This window comes from Protopterus annectens, chromosome 8.part0, assembly GCF_019279795.1.
Source record: "Protopterus annectens isolate FY-2018-M chromosome 8.part0, PAN1.0, whole genome shotgun sequence".
Lineage (NCBI taxonomy): Eukaryota > Metazoa > Chordata > Ceratodontiformes > Protopteridae > Protopterus > Protopterus annectens.
In genome coordinates this window covers 1502707987-1502731708 of record NC_056741.1, presented here as the reverse complement: position 1 = coordinate 1502731708, position 23722 = coordinate 1502707987, and the positions used below count along the sequence as shown (strand labels likewise).

Genomic DNA, 23722 nt, shown 5'->3' with positions numbered 1-23722 from the left:
TAAGAGCTAGTAATTTTGCTAGTTTTAGTAAAATTCACTTACTGGCTAGTATGTACACTGCCTGGATGCCAATAAAGAAGAAACTTAGACAGCCTAAAAGAAAATATGCTATAAAGGGAGAAAAGAAAACACTGACTGGGAAGAATCCTGCAGCTGTTCAACAAAAAGCAGTTCAAGTTCCAGCTTTGTTACAAGATATGGCTTCCTGTAATTTAGAGGAAAATAAGTCAAATGTGCTCAGAGCTGATTAAAATAAATGAAAGACTTTTAAAGATATTGGAAAAAATAAATGAAACACATCAACTCAAATAACAAAAGTCTGGAAAATATGGAAAAAAAAACTTTACACAGCTATTCAGAGGAACTGATAAAACTGCAAAAATCAGAGGCCAAAATGAAGAAAATGCTGGCTAAGTATGAGAAAGTTCAAGAAGCTGTTCTGCTGTTCCAGTGAAACTAGAAGGAACAGATTGTATTACATTTATGCAAGTACAAACAAGCAATTGGACTAGTATTCCCCAGCAGGATTTGTTAATTGAAAGGGCACATCATGTGCATGCTCCAAACCTAGGGTTGCCACCTTTTCAAATGGCCAAAGTGGGACATTTTTGGTACAAACATCAGATTTCACAGGCCGACACATACCCACGGTCAGTACAAAGGTTAGAACTTAACTTTTTTGCCTAAATAAAAGCTTATTCTTGTAGCATTTTAGTTGCTTATTCTGTTTCTTATAACATTTAGGTATTTTAGATACAGAATAACTGTTTTATGCAACTATTACATTAAATATAGGAAATAATTTTGTCCTAAAATCTTAGGACATTTGCCATTTTTACAATTTTTTGTCAGGACACAACTGCCCAAAGAGGGACTGTCCCTCACAAAGTGGGACAGGTGGTAACCCTATCCAAACCTGGCCATGAGAAAGCAGGCAAGCTTGGTATTAATAAAGATGCATTCCTACCAGCAGAAAGAGCTGACCCTGACAAAACTATAGCAGAATGGCAAAGTATTAAAAACTGGGGAAAGTAGAGTGTTTGTGGAAAATGATGATTCACTGTACACTAGACAAAAGAGAAGCAAATTTATCCAGCTATCAGGGAATGTTGAGAGGCAGGTATGGGATTCATACTGCTGAATCCAGCTATCTTCTGAATATTTTTTTTCCAGAGGAACAAAGTCATTTTTCACGTAGAACATGATAAGGAGGAAATAGAAAGGTTTACACAACAAAAAGTGAGACATCAAATAGAAGGGTACTCTACTTCTCATACATCTGATAATAAAGTTTATAAAGAGACTTTGCCAGTGAAATCTTTTTCAGTGTTTCCAAGGAAAATATTCAAGAGACAGAAAAAAATCACAGAGTTAACTAGAAGAATTGGAAGCACCTTGGAATTGAACCAGAGTCTAGGGCTGAGAGATGGAAATGAACATAAAGAAGACCAGAAAAACAGCAAGTAGTGAATAAATATGACATTATAAAGCATTGATCACATTTATGAAATATGGCTTTACAAGAAAAAGTGACTGAGAAAGATCAGACTTTTGTTGACTTTGTTAAACTTGTGGAGGAACTGAATAGTGTATAACCTACTTCATGTCATTAATGTTTAGACAGACACTAAAAATGAAAAAGAGACTAACTGTAAGTAAAACATTTTTCATTCTTAACAGTGTTTGTATAAAACTTTTCATAATATAAATTGTATGTAATTTAGTAAAGCATTTGTATTGATTGTTGTACATGATAAAGATGCTACTTTTTTGCTTTTAAGAAATGCAGATATTACAATGTGAAAAGAGAAGAAATCCTGAACAAAACCATGTTTAAGTTAATGGGCTATAATTTGGGCTGTTGGGGGGATGAGGTATAAAAGTGCACTGATTATAATACACGTAGAGGTGGAATTTTGTTTTCCTTACTTTTGCATAGATGAATGTCTGGATTAATACCATTGGCTTAATCTAATAATATTTTTTATGAAAGCAAGTGGGATTTAAAAATAAGATAACAATGTGACTATAATGAATATTTTTCCTTTAGCAACTAAATGGTTATGTTTAAAGTGAGTTGAGAATTCTGCAGCTGAGTGCAGCTGTACAGTCTGTTGTTATGTTTCTGTGGAGACAAGATGACTACAGATGAAGGCAGTAAATCTTGAGAGTTCTGGACATTGTTTGCTGAGAGAAATATAACATTAAAAGACACAAGGCAAGCAGCTTAGTAAAAATAAAGTTGAAATTATTGGAAGTATATAACAGAAGTTTTCCTGGAACCTAAATACTTCAATACATTTACTAGAACAGTGCATAATTTAGTTTTATTTAAAGATAGTGCACATTTTCTTAAAGATAAATGTTAATGTTTTTTGAAAGCATACAAGCTGTTTTTCACATCTGGGAGGAGACTCAGCAATTACTGTAAGTAGAAGCACAGGTTGCATCGTGTGCCTTAGCATGGATAAACTTAATCTTAGGTTAGGTAATGATTGTGGGTGTAGATGTCAATTTGGGATAATTGTTACTACCAGGAGGGTTAAACTACATTATTTAAGGATGTACACATTTCTGTGTGCTTGTTTTAACTTAATAGATTGTAATGATGTTCTGCCAGTGTATTTTTGAGGGGTTTCTTTAAAACAAAATGTGTTGCAATATGTGACATATGTTTATCTGGAAATGACAAGAAATTACTGTACAAAGGATCAACCTGTCAAACATTAATGGGTGATCAAAGCTGGAATAGACATTTAAAAAAGCAGTCATATATGATAGGTAGAAATAATAACTTCTTATCATAATGGATATATTATCCATATTTAGAATGTGAATTGTCTCACAGGTATAGACAAAAATGTAAGGGTATTGAATTATACAAAAAAAATGCAGAGTGCAAATAGTAATGCTACAGGAGACACATTTGGAAAGAAGTAACCATGTGAATTTGATAAAGAATTTCTGGATGGATGTTCAGTGAAATCTCAGGGTCAAAGGAAAAGGGAAATAATTTAATTGCTAGAGGAAAAAAGATAACAATGGTAGATTTGTGGTAGTAAGGGCCTGCTGGCAAAGGAGGAGGATTATGTTGACATATATTTATATTCCATGTAAAACTGCATTATGGAGCTTAAGAAAATCTGGGGAGAAATAATTTGCTTTCAGCAGGGAATTTTACTTGTAGGTGGGGACTGGAACTTGATTTGCAACAGAGATGATGTATCTGTGGGTCCTTGAAGGGAAAATATAACAAAACAGGGTAGATTTCTGAAGACATTTATTAAAATATTTATTATGGAATATGCAAATTCAGTAGTAGGAACTCTGAGAGAATTTGCATATTATTCCCCAAGGTATAATAACTGGGCTAGACTTGACAGAAATGATATTTCACATGTGCATTTAATTGAAAGGTCCAGCGCACATCCAATAACTATTTCAGATCATGCGTCAGTAACAACCAAGATAAAAATGCAGGGCAAGGAAGTAAAAATGAGATACTGGAATGGGGAATGGAAGCTATTTACAAGTTATTAGGGAAGATAGAAATTTCTTCAGAAGTTATAGTTAGTGTGATACAAAACGTGAAGTTTAAAAATACGGTACAAATAAAATAAAAAGAGATATGGTTAAGAAGTAGCAAGAATTATTTATAGGGGCTGACAAAGTGTATAGTATTATAGAACAAGGGAATCTCACAGAAGAACAATTGCAGAGTGCTAACGAGAAAATAAAGGCGTGCCTAAATAATGCATGAGTTTAGTATGACTGCTGTTAAACAACTATTTTTTGATAATAACTTCAGAGCACAAAAACTTTCAGCACAATGACTTAGGCAACAGAAAGTAGAAAGAGTTGTTGCCAAACTTAGGGAGCCTATGACAATTAAAATAACCAGTGATCTTGTAGAGAATATATTTCAGAAATGTTATTAAAATTTGTATAAAGTAGAGAAATGTAGAACTCAAGAAAGAGCACAAATGGTAATATTTATGGAAGACTTAAGTTTATCAAGGTTAGAGGTTGATGAGGCTCAACAATTAACAGTTGAGATAGGAGGAGATGAGATAGAAATAGTGACATATCATCAATCTGCAGGAACGTCTCCAGCAATCCATACTATTCCTTTTGAGGTTTGGGGTCTATGAGGAAAAAAGTAATAAAGATCAGTATTTTAAATGGAGGGGAAGCACCAACATCCTGGTAGAAAAATGTGGTCGCTGTACTATATATAATGACAGTAAAAAAAATCAGACAGCTTCATATTGGCCCATTTCAATTTTAAATCATGTTTATAAAGTGCTTATGTCTCTAATAGCTAAAATAATTGCAAAGGTGTTGCCAAAATTGATAGATATGGGTCAATGTGATTTTGTGAAGGGGAGGCAAACATTTGACAACATTAATAGAACAATGATGATCCACAGGGAAGCAGAATCAAAGAAAATACTGCTGTTGTTGGTGAGTTTTGATGCAATGAAAACATTTGACAAAGTTAGCCGGGATTTTTTGAGTAGGGGACTGGAAGCATTTGCATTCTCTGGTACAATAATAAGGTTAATTTTGAGGCTATATGAGGGGTCAGAAGCAAAGTTAAAGTGGGAGGGTTCCTCTCTGATACGTTGTGTCTGAACAGAGGAACCAGGCAAGGAGTGTCCTCTTTCCTTTTTGTTATTTGTGTTATTTTTAGAGCCATAAGCAAAGAAAATAAGGGACTCAGAAATTCAAGCCTATAATTGGTATGGTAATCAAGAAAAGTTGGCTTTATTTGCAGGTGGTATTATTTTGTACCTGCTAAAACCAGAAATGGACATCTCAGTGTTGTGAAACATTGTGAGATGGTTTCAAGTCCTTTTGGGATATAAAATTAATGAAGATAAGACAAAGGCTATAGCTATAAAATATGAAGCTAGACATTAATTGGTTAAGCAGTACACATATTTATGTGGACATTATAAAAAGACGTATTTAGGAGTATGAGTTAAAAAAATATTCTGTTGTGGCAGCTAAGGATATGTGGGGAGAAATTAAACAAAAGACAATAAAAAACTGAGAAAATGAAAGCTCTTGTTTATAGATATCAGTAAAAATATACAAGCAATGAAAATGTTTATAGTTTTATATACAGGACAAACATATTTTTACCAACCAGAGGAGAAGTTGTGGACAGTAATTAATAAAGAGTGGAAGCATTATATCTGGGAGGAAGAGAGGGCAATGGTTAAGTGGGATAAGCTGATCCTTCCAGTAGAACAAGGTGGTATAGAATTATCTGATTTGAAGGGATATTTTTATAGCTACACGGCTAAAGCTAATATACATAACACAAGCAGAAAACGATAATTCAAAGTAGAAAGGGATGCTGATGAAGTAGGGGGAAAATCAAGAAATAAGGAGATTAGGTTTCCCTTTAACCTCTTCACCTGCCAGCTTATAGCCTCTCAATGAGGTCATGTATGTCTTACCAGAGGTTTTAGATATGGGGCAAATTGAAGCAGGGATAATGAACAATCTTTCCCGGTGCTTATCCCAGATGAAAAGGTATTAAGATAAATTCCAAACAATTTTCTTTAGCCCCTGTAATTATATAGATTTTTTTAACCAATGGGTTAAACCTGAAGTGAAGGCAAAGGCCTCCAACACTTCCAAAAAAAAATTCCAGTTCACTCTACAGAATGCTTTTTTTTTCTGATGATGATCAGAGGGAAGCCATTCTTTGTGAGCATTAGAGTTTTTATTAAATTATCCAATGTCCGCTGCCACAAACAAATCCACACTGATTTATGTTAATCAAGTCAGGAACCATTAGTGTTAGCCTCACATCCACAATACTTGTGAAGAGTTTATAGTCATAATATAAGAATGAACTCTGTTTGCTACAAGAAGGAATGCATTGTGAGTAAGAAAATCTGCTTCCATAAGTAGAGTTGTCCAATGCTGGGGAAAGCATCTATTCCATTGTTCATAATAAACACCAAAGGGCTTACAGATTAAATCACTGGCGTCACAACCATAGCCCATGTGCATTCCTAAAAACTGTTATTGTCTCCAGAAGGTGAAAATGACATTAGTGAAAAACTATAGTCTACAATCAGCTGGGTTTTCACTCCAAAATCACAATAAAAGGAAAAAGCAGAACACTTGCAAATGCATGTTAGAGAAAACAGGAATAAATAAATAATAATTTTTAAAGCAATGACAAAATTGAGAGACTTCGGTTGCATTGCTAAGCATTTGTGTGAAAGTGTAGTACAGCTAGTTAATTAGAATCCAATTTGCCTTAGTATTTCAACCTGTGAAGTATCTTTGTTTGGAGGTCAAACTCAGAATCTGATATGGATCTATATTAGATAATCAAAATCTACTTACCTCGAATCTGTATTCGACACTGAAACAGCGAAATTCATTCCCACAAACAAAGAAAACTTTCCTAGGATAAGGAAGCAATCGGTCAACACCACAACTTTTCCCTTTTCCCCACCATAGTGCAATCTCAGAGTTGGTATATATAGTTAGGGTAAGTGGGGGGGTGTAGCCCTTCACATTGCATGGTTTGGAGGCCAATCACCCCACTTTGGTGGGTTTGATTTAGTGTGATGTGTGTTGTGGTGTTGTAGTGGCCAAGTGATTACTTACCCTAGTAAAATTTTCGATATTTGCTGAAGTGTGTTTTGCTGTTTTGGTGTTGATGAATACAGGTTTGAGGTAAGTAGATTTTGATGATCTAATATAGAACCTCTGGTATACAGTGATGTCAGTATCAACTAAAATGACTCATGTTGTATATACATTAGCAAACGCGGGTAACAAAAATGAATTTATAATCACAAATGTACAGCAAAAATGTGTTGCTGGCATGTGAATGGAACATAATTTTCAAAGCTTTAACTGCTGTGAATTCAAAGAATAAGTCAGAGAAAGTGGCATCTGATGAGTCAAAACATGATAGTCTTAATGTTTTGCAGGTAAACTGTGAAATATTTATTTCCTTGTGGTGTTGTTAAAAAAAAATTCACTAAGATAAATCAGCTGTTGTTGTTTGCCTTTTTCTCATTAAAAAGTACCAGGAGTATGACTGCTAAAAGCCAAAAGTGTTAAAGTTATGAACTTAGCTCTCTTCTAAGCATATGGGCAGTTACCCAATAAAGTACAGATAACATTATTCATTGGTCACCTAGATTAATTCCTTGACCAGTATTGTTTTCTCATTACCTTGAACTGAAGCGTCTTGATACCATTTTGTTCAATGCAGCACATGTGATAAGTAATGTTGTTTTTCTGCACTTGAAATGATACTGGGATTCCACTTCTGGGATTTGTGTCCTTGTATGTGTAGATCATAAAATTAACACCATCTGCAAAAGTTGCACAAAGACTGACATGGTTAGGTTGCTTCTTTGAAATGCATTGAAGCAGTAGTGTATGAGTGTAGGAATGGATTAATACAAGATTCTCTAATCCCTCAATGATATCATATTTGGACACCATTCATACATACCCAATAGGCATTTGATCCATTAATCATCAATATTCTTATTTTTGGAAATTTCTAAAAGTGTTTGTGTATAAAAGAAGAATATGTGGAATAAAACACATGCCAAATTGCATTCAAATGCATATGTGTGTGTGTACATCTATCTATCCACAAATGCACGTGCCCCCCCCCCACATACACACACACACACACACACACACACACACACACACACACACACACACACATGCACATACATAAACACCATTCAAAAAGGCAAGTGCCCTTCTCCATTAAGGCCCATTCTGCAACTTTCTTGAAGTATCAACTAGGAATACACAGAAGGAAAGTTAGGGCCTAATAGAAAATTAGACCACAATCTGAAAAATGGCACATCTCTTGGCACTAACCCCTTGGAACTAGGAGAAAGAATAGGCTATTGGTCTCTCACTCCTTGAGGAATGACCACGTTGGTACACCACATGAGATGGTGGTATTATGTGCACAGGGGAGCATGAGATAAAAAGTGAACAAAAAATTATTTAGACAGCCTTCTTCAAGTTGTGAGGAAAGCTAATATGGCAGGTAGATGACAGCTAAGATTTAAGGTAAAAATTCAAAGCTGTATAGTTTAGGAGACTGCAGTTCTATTAGTAAGGTATAGCTTATGATAACTGGCTCTGGGTCTTATAACACAGCATAACCAGCCTTTGGTAAAGGCCATCAGTAATCTGTGGGTCTATGATGAAGCAGACTCAAGGGAAGAAGCTGCCATCTTTCCAGTGAAATATTTCTTAGGACAGTACTATGTCATAAAATGTTTGGCACAACAGTGGAATAATCTGTCACGGACAGTATTTAAATGTGAGGCCAACAGCTGGCTCAATTAATCCTGGTTGTGATAGAGGAAGTGTAAGAGACTGTAAAGGCTGAGGATACCTCTATTTTGGTTAGCTCCTCAGCAACTTGTCTTCTTTCAGCTTGTTTATATATCCAGTTACAATATTTTATAAATAAATAAATGCAAAAGCACTTTGGAGTCTGTTAACTGGAATGAAGAATTACACATTTAAGGATAAAGCACAGACTATACAATTAAGGATAAAACACAGACTATACAATATTGGGTCTATGTTCAGTCATCGAATGGAACTTCCATCAAATGGCTGAACATCGAACCCTATCCATCAAACATTCATTCAGCGAATGTTCATTTCATTGACAGGGGAAAGTAACTAGTCGGCCACCACTTCTTTGTGTACCCCACCACAGTATTTCAAATCCACCCAGGTGGAGGCTTTGCCTCCCATGCCCCCCCCCCCCAACTATATGTACCAACTCAAAGACTGCACTACAGTGGGGAAAAGGGCATATGAGGAAGTGGTGCCCAACTAGTTAATTTCCCCATCGATGAAATGAACATTCTCTGACTGAATGTTCAATGGAAAGGGTTCGAAGTTCAGCCATTCGATGGAAGTTCCATTCGATGGCTGAATGTAGACCCTATCTTCCTCTTAGATTTTTTTATAGCTTTCTATAACACAGACTCACTGGTTTTGTATATGTGTTTGTTGCTATCTATAGAAAATGTGTTCATGTTAATCCAACATCTTTTCCTTCTTGATTGCTTAAGCAGATGTTTGTTGCATTATGAAGGATTATTTTTACTGAATTATTTGTAATGTGTGAACATTTAATTGATTCTTCTGAAAATACTTTTTTTTTACCCATGAGGAGCACATAACACTGTTCTAACTCAGTCAAGTTTTGAGTAGAATATATTGTGTTTCTTACTTATACCTGTATTCCTCATTAGTTCATATCAGTTTCATTGAGAAAAATCATTGTTTATGGCATTGTATTCTTTGCATAATACATTGGCTAAATTAACCTAGTTGGTTGATGTAGAAGTTAATAAGTTACACATTTATGGTCTGAATTTGGAAAAAGTAGTTATATGGGCCTCATCAACTCATACTTCCCCTGAGCAAAGGATGTCATCACCAATGTTGTTAAATTTGCTAATTGATTTAAAAATAACATATTTGTAGTATTAAGAATTACAACATCTTTTGGTTCTACTAAGATAAATGAGTCACATGAAATATCCAAAAGTTTAGGTTACCTGGTTTTGAAGCATTTGCGATATGCCAACATTTAATTGATTCTTCTGAAAAGACTTAGAACTCTTTGTAGCTTATAAAAGCACTTCTTGTACAAGCCAACGGTCTCAGAACTGTCCTTGTCCACACAGAATGATATTGAAATTATTTCAGACAACTGACTGCTGTATTATAATGTAGATTTAACAAAAGAGTGCACATAGGCACGCCCTTACCTTTAGATCCAGGCCTAATACAGACAATTTGATATGAAGTAAGTCCATTAACTTCTGCCTCTTGAATATTCTCCAGACTGATACTTTAGTTTATAATACTGCATACATTTTAATTTCAGATATTCTGTTGAGCTTCCTTCCTGTGCACCTGTATTACAGTATTAAGTAATGCATCCTCGTCTTTCTACTTAATGTACTGTATTGCCTAATACTGTAACTTTACTGCTTTAATTTAAAATGTGATTATAGTATACAATTACAATATCATCTCTTTTCAGATGGTACTAATTCATATATTACTACTCATTTCATAGTATATTTCATTTCAATTTTAAAACATATTTTATTGTAGTTTATTCATACTGCTGCTCTTGTTCTATTTAGACATTCTTTTATTTCACAAGTAATAATGTTATAAGCTTAAATGTTCAGCCAAGTATTTTTTCCCTGACTTTGAAAAAGGCATTGTATAATATTTTCTCAAGAATATAATTTTCTTGTAAACTCCATTATCTGTGCTTTAGGAAATCTAGTAAATGGTTTTATAAATCCATGTATCTTTGTAAATTAACTTTACCAATATTCGAAAGAATTTGAATTCAATGAGATATCTTCTCTTCTCTGAAACTTTCTTTTTATTATGTGAAACACAGTGTTAATAACTTTTACTCATTCAAGAAATTATTACTTTAAAATAATGAGTACTAGTTTATATTTCCTATTAAATGTGAGATTATACTTGAAATGCTGATAGACATTCACTGAATTACCTTTAGGAAAAATATATAATCCCAGTAAAAATAAAATCCATTGTTTGTGTGTCTTTCGGCTTTTCCCGGTTAGGGGTTGCCACAGCGGAACTCCGGTCCAGCAATGATTGGCAGTAGAGTTTTACGTGCTGGCTTGCCGAGCCTAACGCACAACCTTCAATGAAGGAATGCCCATTCACACATGTCGCCACACAGAAGACGCTCTAACTGAGAATAGAACTGGCAACGTCTAACTGTGAGGCGACAACGCTACCACAGCACCACCACCGCAGAAAAAATAAAATCCATAGGTACAATAAATTTAAAAAATAATTTAAGATGAAGTAAGAATCATGATCTCATTTAAATTCCACAAAACACACACACACATATATATATATATATATGTGTGTGTGTGTGTCAAAATTGCTTTACTTTTACCAAATAAATACTTTACTGACAGATCCACTACCTTCTTACAAGAACATTAGAGTAATGCTGTTTTTGTATAACAAAAGAAACAAAGAAATTGTGTAAATAGCATTGATGATGACTGCCTTTATGTAAAATTGTCATTTCATACATTATGAAATAAAGATCCAGTTTTAGAAAATACATTAATAAAGACAATGAAACAGTGTTTAGTAATAATGATAACCACCATAGATCCAAACTCACATAGTTTACCATTTAATACTCAGCAAAAAAGAAAAACACTCAAGTTTATCACATAGTATACATGGTAATTTTACAAGCACTTCTGAAGGTATATTATTTACACTAAAGAAAAATACTTTATTTCAGAGAAAAATAGTTTTACAATTACACCTGAGTCTAAGCATAATGTACTCATATAAACTTTTAAAACCTAAATTAGAGGTCAAGTACAGTCATTGCTGTATAACAAGTGATCAATTACTGTACAAATATTTTATTAAAAATCCCTCTTTTCTTAACAGTGGACTATTTCATAAATATATTTCATCTAATTCTCTTTCTCTTAACAACAGCTTCATGTAATTCTTCTTTTCTTAATTCCTATTTCATATATCATAATTGTCTAAATACATTCAGAGAAATTTAGTTAATTAATTAGTTCATATTAACAACTTTTGCTTTCCATAAATACCTCCTGTGTTTCACCAAATATTCCATTAATGTAATGTTCCCATAGCTAGGGTGTAAATATTCTTCTTTAAAATGTTCAGTTGTCAATTATGCAGGCAGCAGAAGTAAACTCTACAGTAAGAGCTTTACCTAAATAGATAAATTACTCACATATAATACCAAGACAGTTAAAGTATCACTTATGAATGTCCAGTTCTTTGGAATGGAAGGATAAAGCCATAGATGACCTCAGAACAGCTACAGTCTTGGGTGCTGTAAGAGCCAGGATGAGAGGGGGAGGAAGCTGAGCAGCAAGTTGATGGTAACCCATCCTGATGGTGTGTTTTTTGTCAGCCTTTTTTCTTCCATTCAAGTGGAAGCTTGCAAAAGAACAGGGGACAATATACTAAGAGGATGTGGGTTTTGCACTCCAACCTAGTGATGGAAACACACCACTGTGCATTCAGGAGAACTTACAGGCACAGAGGGAGGGCATATTAAGCTCTTGTGATGAAATTGCCCATGTCAGTGACCAGGGAAGAGGTTAGGGCTTTATGAAATTTCCCTCAAAGTCCATCCTCTGCATGATGCAAGCTGCTATTGGGAAAATAAACCATATATTTCTGGTTACAAAGAATGGCCTCAGTCCTATGGCATGAGTGAAAGCCAGACTGATATAATTTCATGAGTACATGACCATAGATAGGAATCAAGCTACACACAGACAAGTTTCTCACTGTACCTAAAAAGGAAAGTTCAAAATGGCCAGAAGTTGTCATAAACATTTGGGCACAGAAGTGGTTTGTTGAGGACTGGGGTAACAAAAGCCACTTTCAAAGCAGTTGAAAAAAAAAAAAAAACAGAACACAAGGAGAAAAACAATATCAGATGAAATTATGGGGACCAACATGTCTAGGATGGCAATAATAAGTTTACACCAGTAAAGGTCCAACTTGCAAATTTTAATGAGTATGCTTGGTTGATTAGTCATTGATGAGATATCTCCTGCTCTTACCCTTCAACAGTATAATCCTTCTCTTTTTTTAATTAATACTAATCTCCATTAACCCTACCATAAAAAAATGTTCTCATTATCAAGATAGTTTCTTAATACGTATATATTAAGCCTTCTCCTATCTAATATGTCATTAGCCACAGAAAAAAAAAATCAATCTCCTGCTCACTAACGTACATTACTCTATTATCCACCTAAACATTGGCCTCCAACAAATTCTTCAACTTGTCACCTCAACATCTTCTCCACAATCTCTCCATATAGCTTTTAATTTACACATCTCCAAATACTGATACCTTTAAAAAGTAGTTTTATTAACAAATTATTGTCTAGGCATCTCTTCATATTTTCTCAGTAGCTTATGTAACCTGAGTTTTGTTTCTATTTTCTAAAGAGGCAGGAATTTAATCCTGCCCCAACATCCAAAATACTTCCTCCATTCTACTCATCTTCACATTCTTCTGTCTTAAAATTGGTGGTCCTAACATTAACAGCATTAACAACAAACTAGACAATATTCATGCCATAAATGAGCTGTACTAGTTTTCTATGAAACATAGTGCAAACCTCATTTACAAAAGGTGATAAGCAAATTAAACAGGAAAAATCAAGTATGATTAACAGACAGCAAGCATCTCAAAAAGGACTTGATATAGAGAAAACTGAGGAAGAAGAGTCAGGGTTGAGTGACAGTGAGGATTTGAAATGGAATCTAGTTAGGCAAAAGAGGACTTATATTGGTAAAAGTGTGTGAGAGAGAAAAAGAAAAAAGTATACAAGGGTGTAAAAAGAGAAAAAAAGGGAAATGTTAAATAATATTAACTGTAAAGTCTGAGTATTAAATTTTAATAGTTTTAAACATTATTAAGAAGAATAGTGATTTTGGAATAGTTTAAAAAACAGAAAAGTGATATTATTATATTAGAAGGCATTAGATTGCTAGCACAAGAAGAGAGATGTCAAAAAGAAGTGTGATGGTGAAAAAAATGTCATTTGGAATGTAGACAGACTTGCTTGGAGATAATTATTCTATTTAAAAATACAATAAAAATGTTGGATATCATACTTATTATAGTGGATAGAGGAAAAGTTCTTGGCTTCAAATGGAAAAAATATTTTTTTAGAATAATTGCATCAATTTATGTATACGTGACAAAAAGAGAGAGAGAAGACATGTTTAGAAACATTATTCAATAGGTTGTAATAAATAGGGAAATAATTGTAGTAGCAGATTTTAATTGAAATTTAAGACTGCAGAAAAAGAAAGACAGTGTATGATGTTAAGTCAGTATGGGACATTACAAAATATGGAGACTTAAGAATTTGAGAGAAAAATACATGGACATAGGGTAGAGGAGAAAAAATCTATATAGATTTTTTTTAATTTCATTAGGTTTAGTAATAGTAGAAGAGGGAGTGTTGACAGTTTTTTCAGATCACAGGGTAATTTGGATTGTGTTAAAAGGAAATTCAGAGTATCTATGAATAGGGAAGGGTTTAAAAAAAAATAAATGAGGTGAAAAAAACCTCAGCTTTGGCCGGCTAAGAACTTGCTGTATTCAACTGGACGTATAAGAGAATTTAAGTACCTTTATCTGCACTTTATTTTTTTCAAAAAAATACAGTATTTAAATTGATTTTAACTGTGTGTTGCAGGAATATTAACTGAACTGGAAGTTAGTGTTTGCTGAATTTTGTTATTTGCTAGTAATTACAGGTGTGGGGGTAGCCACATTCTTTGATTTCCTGTCCTTGCATATTTAAGTGGTACAGTGTGAAATATTTTCTGCTTAAAAACCTCAGCTTTGGCCGGCTAAGAACTTGCTGTATTCAACTGGACATATAAGAGAATTTAAGTACCTTTATCTGCACTTTTTTTCAAAAAAATACAGTATTTAAATTGATTTTAACTGTGTGTTGCAGGAATATTAACTGAACTGTAAGTTAGTCAGTGTTTGCTGAATTTTGTTATTTGTGAGTAATTACAGGTGTGGGGGTAGCCACATTCTTTGATTTCCTGTCCTTGCCTATTTAAGTGGTACAGTGTGAAATATTTTCTGCTTAAAAACCTCAGCTTTGGCCGGCTAAGAACTTGCTGTATTCAACTGTACGTATAAGAGAATTTAAGTACCTTTATCTGCACTTTTTTTTTCAAAAAAATACAGCATTTAAATTGATTTTAACTGTGTGTTGCAGGAATATTAACTGAACTGGAAGTTAGTCAGTGTTTGCTGAATTTTGTTACTTGCTAGTAATTATGGGTGTGGGGGTAGCCACATTCTTTGATTTCCTGTACTTGCCTATTTAAGTGGTACAGTGTGAAATATTTTCTGCTTAAAAACCTCAGCTTTGGCCGGCTAAGAACTTGCTGTATTTAACTGGACGTATAAGAGAATTTAAGTACCTTTATCTGCACTTTTTTTTTCAAAAAAATACAGTATTTAAATTGATTTTAACTGTGTGTTGCAGGAATATTAACTGAACAGGAAGTTAGTCAGTGTTTGCTGAATTTTGTTATTTGCTAGTAATTACAGGTGTGGGGGTAGCCACATTCTTTGATTTCCTGTCATTGCCTATTTAAGTGGTACAGTGTGAAATATTTTCTGCTTAAAAACCTCAGCTTTGGCCGGCTAAGAGCTTGCTGTATTCAACTGGACGTATAAGAGAATTTAAGTACCTTTATCTGCAGTTTTTTTTTTTTTAAATACAGTATTTAAATTGATTTTAACTGTGTGTTGCAGGAATATTAACTGAACTGGAAGTTAGTCAGTGTTTGCTGAATTTTGTTATTTGCTAGTAATTACAGGTGTGGGGTTGCTGCATTCTTTGATTTCCTGTCCTTGCATATTTAAGTAGTACAGTGTGAAATATTATCTGTTTAAAAACCTCAGCTTTGGCCGGCTGAGAACTTGCTGTATTCAACTGGACGTATAAGAGAATTTAAGTACCTTTATCTGCACTTTTTTTTTTCAAAAAATACAGTATTTAAATTGATTTTAACTGTGTGTTGCAGGAATATTAACTGAACTGGAAGTTAGTCAGTGTTTGCTGAATTTTGTTATTTGCTAGTAATTACAGGTGTGTGGGTAGCCACATTCTTTGATTTCCTGTCCTTGCCTATTTAAGTGGTACAGTGTGAAATATTTTCTGCTTAAAAACCTCAGCTTTGGCCGGTTAAGAACTTGCTGTATTCAACTGGACATATAAGAGGATTTAAGTACCTTTATCTGCACTTTTTTTTTTCAAAAAAATACAGTATTTAAATTGATTTTAACTGTGTGCTGCAGGGATATTAACTGAACTGGATGTTAGTCAGTGTTTGCTGAATTATGTTATTTGCTAGTAATTACAGGTGTGGGGGTAGACACATTCTTTGATTTCCTGTCCTTGCCTATTTAAGTGGTACAGTGTGAAATATTTTCTGCTTAAAAACCTCAGCTTTGGCTGGCTAAGAACTTGCTGTATTCAACTGGACGTATAAGAGAATTTAAGTACCTTTATCTGCACTTTTTGTTTTAAAAAAATACAGTATTTAAATTGATTTTAACTGTGTGTTGCAGGAATATTAACTGAACTGGAAATTGTGACTCTGCTCATCAGTTAGTCCCACCCACCCTCCCTGTTTTTGTTTTGGTGTTAATCTTAGTGGCCTTGAAACTGCCCGCCCCTCTTGTAAATTTGTGTTTGGATACTCCTTCTGGGCCCATCTCATTTGCTCTCTCAACTGAGTGCACTGAGATCATATTCTGATTTCAGGCACTCCTACTGTGTGCAAAGAGAGCATCTGGGAAACAGAAAAAAATAAAAATTAAGCTTGTTTCCTGCCTTTCCTGTTAAGTGGTATAGACTATTTGTAGGCTTCTGAGCCCCCAAGCCCTTCTGTGTTGGAAGGAAGCCTTCTAGCTTAGTTTTTTTTTTTCTTATAACTAGCCAGTTTTCTAGTTTCAGCACTCACATCTATTTCTTTGATCTCAGCACTTGTTCAGAAAAAAAAATGCATCTGCTTTTACTGTACTTGTGTTTCTACCTACTTTATTTTACTTTTGCATCATCTTAAAAGTACTCAGTTGTATTTATTACTGCTTGGTGTAACTCATTCTAAGCCTTTTGGTTTAAACACTTGGGCTTCAGACCAGTTGTTTTGCACTGAGATGGTTTGTGGTCTGCACTGTAGTGGCAGAACAGGTAGCTTACATCCTTCTAGGTTGGGAACTGCTGATTGAGGGCTCAGTGTCTTTTATTCTAAAAGTGTATTAATTCTGGTTTAAGCACTTGGGCTTTCAGGCCAGTTATTTTACATTAGGAAGGTTTGTGGCATGCACTGTGCTGGCAGGACAGGTAGCTTTCATCCTTCTAAGTTGGGAACTGCTGACTGAAAGCCCAGTGTCTGTTATTCTTAAAATGTATTAGTTCTGGTTTAAGCACTTGGGCTTCAGGCCAGTTAATTTACATTAAGAAGGTTCGTGGTCTGCACTCTTGTGGGAGAAGAGGCTGGACTCTGCCCTTCTGAGCTGGGAATTTCTGGTTAAAGGTTTATAGTGCCCGAAGTTTTGAACTGTATCTTACTGAAATTGGTACACCTTGTTTGCTGTAGCATAGACTAGATCCAGGCCTGCTGAATCTAGCTTTGTTTATATGCTTGTTGTTTGTTTGCTTGTTATTTCCCTAGAAAGCTAATTCCACCTAATACGCGGCTTCTCAGCACTTATGTGGATCACTAGTGATATCTGCATTGCTTACTGTACTTATTTCCTTGTTTTACTTGAAAGAAAGTTACTGTTTGTCATTTTTGCATTTAAGTTACCTGTAACACATTGCACTTAAGTTACCTGGCACTTGCTCGCTAAAGCAATTATATAAGTCAGCACTAAAAATTAAAAGCACTACACCCTCACTCCCCACTGGCCCTTGTTTTCAATTATGAAGGAATTCCCAATATTATTCTAGCATGTCCAAAGGTCAGTTGTCAATCTCCTCTCCGGTCCAGCTGGTGAATCTGGGAATCTTGAGGCAATGTTACAACTGCCTCATGTACACAGACAACCCTCTCCTCCTCCCAACAAATTCCAACACATGTGAGAGATGCAACCATATAGCCAAACTGGAGGCTAAGCCCTCTCAACTCAGTACTGGCATAACCAGTCAGGAGGAGAAGGAAACCACACTCACTACAATTCCAGTCTCACATAGACCTACCACGACAGCAAACCAAACACATAATCACACAAAACATACTCGGAGGCTCTAAATAAAGATCTGCCTAAGCAGCAGAGACCTCCAAAGCAGACACCCAAGCAACCGCTACCCCAAAACAAAACACGTGCAACACATATCTCACAAAGCCAGTGTGCCGAACAGTCACAGCCCTTAAGACTAAACAACACACCTGATACACTTGTAATAGGTGACTCTATCGTCAGGCACACTGACGTCCCGCTCACCAGGCTGAACAAGGAGAGGGTCACGGTGAGCAGCCTGTCGGGCGCTAGGATCCGCCACATAACACAAGCACTCAGGTCACTCCAAGGCAAGTACAAATATGACTCAGTCATTGTCCATGCTGGTGTGAATGACCTGAGACGTACCTCCCTGGACTATATGAAAAGAGACATAAAGGAGCTCTCTGAGCATGTAGCCCAGGCCGGTATGACCCTGACCTTGAGTAGCATCTTACCCTCACCAAGAATGATGCCACAATATGAAGACAAGATGATCAATTTCAACAATTGGCTTAAGTACTGGTGTCATTCAAAGGGGATCCAATGCTTGTCAGCTTGGGATGATATGCTCTACAAGCCACGATGCTTCACTAGGGAAGGCTTGCACCTGTCACCCCTGGGCTTTCGGATATTGGCAAAGGCTCTTGCTACCCCCATAGTGCCTTTTTTAGGCAAGGCTCAAAAGACAAACCCACCTCCGTAGGTATCACAAGGGATAAGAAACTAAGAGTAATGCTACTCAACGCCAGAAGTCTAAACCTCAAGATGCATGCACTCGAAACTCTCCTTAGCATGGAGAACATCGATATCTGTGCAGTAACAGAAACCTGGTTCAGGACTCCCGAGAGCACCCCAGCACTACCAGGTTATACCTCATACCATGCTTTTCGGTCCCAAAACTTGGACCGAACCACAAAAGGAGGGGGAGTATCGATATTCATCAAAGATACCCACTCCTCCAGGTTGGTGGCAAAGCACGAAGCATCAGAGACTATCCATGTGCAACTAACAGTGGCTAAAACTGCCTTCCAGTTTATAGCCTGCTACAGACCACCCTCCCAAACCCAGAAACCCCACTCGGCCTTTCTGAGAACACTAGAAAATATGAAGGTCTCTCCAAACACCATTATATTGGGCGACTTCAACTACCCAAACATAGACTGGGAGCATTACTCTAGCTCCAACACCCTAGCCCAAAGGTTCCCAGAATTTAAAAAACTCAAATGCTATGGAACAACTTGTTACCACTCCTACAAGAGGGGAAAACATACTGGACCTGATCATCACCAACATGGGGACTCTATGCTCCAGACCAGAAGTGTATCCCTCACTGGTAAGATCAGACCATAAACTAATCTCACTGGATATTCACATCCCAACCCCACCCCCTGCCCAAAAAACCACAGTGAAAAACTTCTCTAAAGCAAATTTCACACTCCTCAAAACCGAGGTGGAATCCTTCAAAGCCCCCGGGCCTGTGGAAAATACGGCCCAGACCGCAGAATCCTTTATAAACACATTCTATGAACACCTTCAGGAATGCATGGATCATGCGATCCCAAATAAAACCAAGACCCAATCCTCCAAAGGCAGACGTCCTGTCTGGTGGACCCCAGCCATAAATAAACTATACAATAGAAGGAGGAAGCTACTAAATGATAGAGCAAAATCCCAAAAAGGGAAGGCATCACTGATCAGTATTAGCAAAAAACTACGGGCACTCATAAAATTGTCTAAGGCCAGCTTCGAGAGAAAAATTGCACAGGACACTAAGGATAGTCACAAGGCTTTCTTTAGTTATGTTAGGAACCTGGGTGGTAATTCCCAGATATGCTCAGAATTAGTCCAAAATGACAAAAATACACTGAACCCACAGACAGTGCCAACATCCTAGCTGACAGGTTCAGCACAAACTCCCCCCCCCCTCCCCGCCAAAAGGGCAAATATCTATCCCAGCAGAGTGCTGCCCCCCTGACATCTCAGATGCTCAGGTAAGAGCCGCCCTCTCCAAAGCAAAAAACACAGCATCAATGGGACCAGACGGTGTCCCAGGCTGCGTCCTACAATAACTCCAAGAAGAGCTAAACCCAAACATAAAACTACTGTTCAATCTCAGCCTTACTACAGGATATGTGCCCAAAGAGTGGTGTACAGCAACAGTGGTCCCTCTCCATAAAGGTGGTGCCTCAACGGATCCTGGAAACTATCGCCCCATAAGCCTGAATAGCTTGGTCTGCAAAGCTATGGAAAGGATCATCATGGACCTCATAAATAAAGGTATTGGGGACCTACAGACACTGGATCCTACCCAGATCGGCTTTGTTAAGGGCAGATCCTGCCTCTTAAACCTGGTTGATTTCTTTGAAACAGTCACCAAGGCCATTGACGAGGGGAAGGTGGTCCACTCAGCCTACCTGGACCTCACAAAAGCCTTCGATACAATACCCCACTCGGGTATTATAGATAAGCTCACCAGCTTAAATATAAACCCCTATGTCACCAGATGGATTGCAAACTGGCTTAAGGACAGAACCCACATGGTTAGAATTGCTGGAGCCATGTCAGACTCCAAACCAGTTACAAGTGGTGTCCCACAAGGCTCAGTCCTGGGACCTCTCTTGTTCGGCATATATTTCTCGGGGGTACAGGCCAACACGGAAGGACTGTGGCTGATCAAGTTCGCAAATGACTGCAAACTGGGTGCCATAATCGACTCTCCAGCCGACACAAGCATCCTCCAAAAGGGCCTCATAGAAACAGACAACTGGTGCCAGAGCCATGGCCTCAAGCTAAATGCCAAAAAGTGTATAGTCATCCCCTTTGGCAAAAACAAAGTGCCCACAAATTACCACATAGGTGGTAATCCATTAAGTACAGAAGAAGTAATTAGGGACCTAGGGACCCAAGTTGATAGCAATCTCTCATTTGACAACCACATGGCCAAAGTGGTTAGAAAAACATTTTATATAGCCCACCTAATCATGAAGGGATTCACATCTAGGTCAGGGAGGTCATCGTGCCTCTTTACTCATCCCTCATCAGGCCCATAATTGAGTACAATGCCCCTTTTGGGATGTACCTTACCAGACACCTGCAGCAACTGGAAAGACCCCAAAAGTACCTCACCAAGAGGATCAAAGGGCTCAAACAGATGCCATATGCTGCCCGGTTAAAGAAACTCCAGCTCTACTCAGTGGCATACCGCTTGTTCAGAGGTGATCTGTGCCTGATGTATAAAGCCATGTCCAACCCGGAATTAATGGACATGCCGCACCTCAGAAAATCCAAATCCCATCGAGTTACGCGCTCGAGAGACTTGAACCTCAGCACTGAAATAAATAGGACATGCTGGAAGGCCAGATTCATAACCCAGAGGCTCCCTTCATTCTGGAATAAAATCCCAGTCCAGGTTAGGCAGAGTCCCTCATTGACTCTCTTCAAGAGGAATCTTGATGAGTGGATGGGAGATCGTAGGTTTACCCCGGGTATCACTTCTGTGTCACTGTTAGACAGAGGCACAGTATACTAACCTCGAAAAAGGGCATAGCAAAATAAATTTAAAATGGGTGGTGAAAGCCAAACACATTCTGGCTAGGCTTATAAATGCCCTAGGGCAGATAGCCTAGTATGAACCTATGAACCTATGGACCTATGAAAGGAAATCTGATATATTAGATGTATGGCAGGATCATGTAGAAATGAAATAAAGTTTAAAGAACTGGTCTGAATGGTGGTTGAACTTTACATAGAAGTATAACATTAGTTATTTAATTTGGGAAAAAAGAAAAATAAGAAATAGAAAAATAAAGTATAAGATCATAAGCAATGACATTATTGATAGTTTAGAAAAAAATGAACTTTTTTAACAAAGTACAAGAGTTATATGCATTAAATAAAAATATAATATTTATTGTATAAGGAAATATATTTTTGCAGGGGAAAAAACAAGAAATAGCTCCATGTTTGAGTAAAATAATTGAAGAGAATAATAGAGTTATGAGAAATATGATAGCAACATCATGTATAATATAAAATACATAAGATAAACTTATGGAAATTGTAAAATAATATATTAAGACAGCTTTTAAAGGACAAAGAATAACAACTAATAAGAAATGGAAAGTAGGCAATTTTTTGGATAAAGATAATGAAGAACTAAGAAAGAAAACTGGGATAGAGGAATTAGAATATGTATTATGTGCAGTTAATTTAGAATCTACAGCAGGTATTGATGGAAAAGAATATGGAATGTATAAAATATGAAATTACATAAAAAATTATTTATAAGGGTAGTAAATGAATGGTTATACAGGATTTGTTTATAAAATATGATGTTGTGCTATAGTGATGTTTGTTTGGAACAAAAGTGACAAATGTGAGATAAAGAATTGGAGACCAATAATATTGAATAACATGATCTATAATGTTTTATGAAAACTATTCAAAGAAAAATGCAAAAGACAGTATGTAAAGTTATAAATGAGTGGTACACACACACACACACACACACACACACACACATATATATATATATATAGAGAGAGAGAGAGAGAGAGAGATCATGAAAGGAAAAAGTTCAAGACTTGTTACTAATAATTAAGGAATTAGTAGATGATTTATTATATAGAAACAACCAAGCTAAAATGACCGTAGGTGATTTAAGTAAAGCTTTTGATTCAATTCAGCATAATGTTTATGGAAAATATTTGAAGCATATAAGTAAAAAAATAAAAATGCTTGCATTACAGCATATTGGTTTAATATAGTCATGGCATTAGTAAATGATTGGTTAAGTGAAGATATACTGCTTGATAAATGTATAAGGCAAGGGTGTCCATTAAATGGTATAATATTTTTTTTCATAATGAATGTGGTTTCAATACATGGCAATGAAGAAATGGGATGTATGAATTATAGTTCTAATGAGGGAATAAGTATGCCAATTTTGTTAACTTATGCAGATCTTATTCTTCTTGTGGCTAAAGATAAGATAGGAACAAGGAAAGTAATAAAGTATTTACACAAGGATATACGGGTAATTGGATTTTCTATAAAGGAAGAAAACAATCAGAGATTAGATTTTGAAGGTGCAGTAGAAGGCATTCAATTTAATATGACAAAGATAAAAGTACTTTGAATAAGCTTTGAGAAACAAGAAAATACAAAGATGATATGGAAAGAAAAACTAGAATAAATGAAAATACTTGTTTATTTTGGAAATCTTTTAGATTATCATTCAAAATATATAAAACAACCAACAATCGAAAAAGCAGCTCCCCTGAATGAAACACCACCACAGTATCCAAATCCTTTATTGAGCAAAGTACATAAGCAATAGGTTAAGCGCTTTCATCTACTCAACGTAGATTTCTTTAGAACAACTTACATACTCAATACTACACTTTAAATACTTTCTAAAAGACTGCCAAAAAACTAATTATCTAATTACCTAACCAATCAAGCATTCATTAAAATTTAAAAGCACAAAACAACAATCTCATTTTTATCATATAAACTGATGAATAATTGTATAATTAAATAAAAATCATTAATATAATACTAAAACCTTCATAAATTTGAATATGATAAAAATCCTTACTAATAAATATAATATATTCCTATATATTAAATTGATAAAATGTATACATAAAGGACTAACGAACAACATAAATTCATTCATATACCATAGTTTAATTTCTTAATAAAGGTTTAGTGGGAATATACTCATTGATGCCTGGTGGACTAGCTGCATTCAGTCTAATCTGCCATTGAATCTCTTTCTCCCCTAGGATAGATTTGATATCACACCCCCTAGGG

At 35.9% G+C, this 23722-nt stretch overlaps 1 protein-coding gene across 1 annotated transcript in view; it reads right to left on the bottom strand.

Moving 5' to 3' along the window:
- LOC122809524 (interleukin-18-like) overlaps nt 1–23722 on the bottom strand; it is a 190306-nt gene that overhangs the window by 28906 nt on the left and 137678 nt on the right. Inside the window, exon 3 of the mRNA XM_044081089.1 lies at nt 7216–7358. Within this exon, the coding sequence (XP_043937024.1) occupies nt 7216–7344 (129 nt within the window). The 5' untranslated portion in view covers nt 7345–7358. The remainder of the gene's footprint in view (nt 1–7215; nt 7359–23722) is intronic.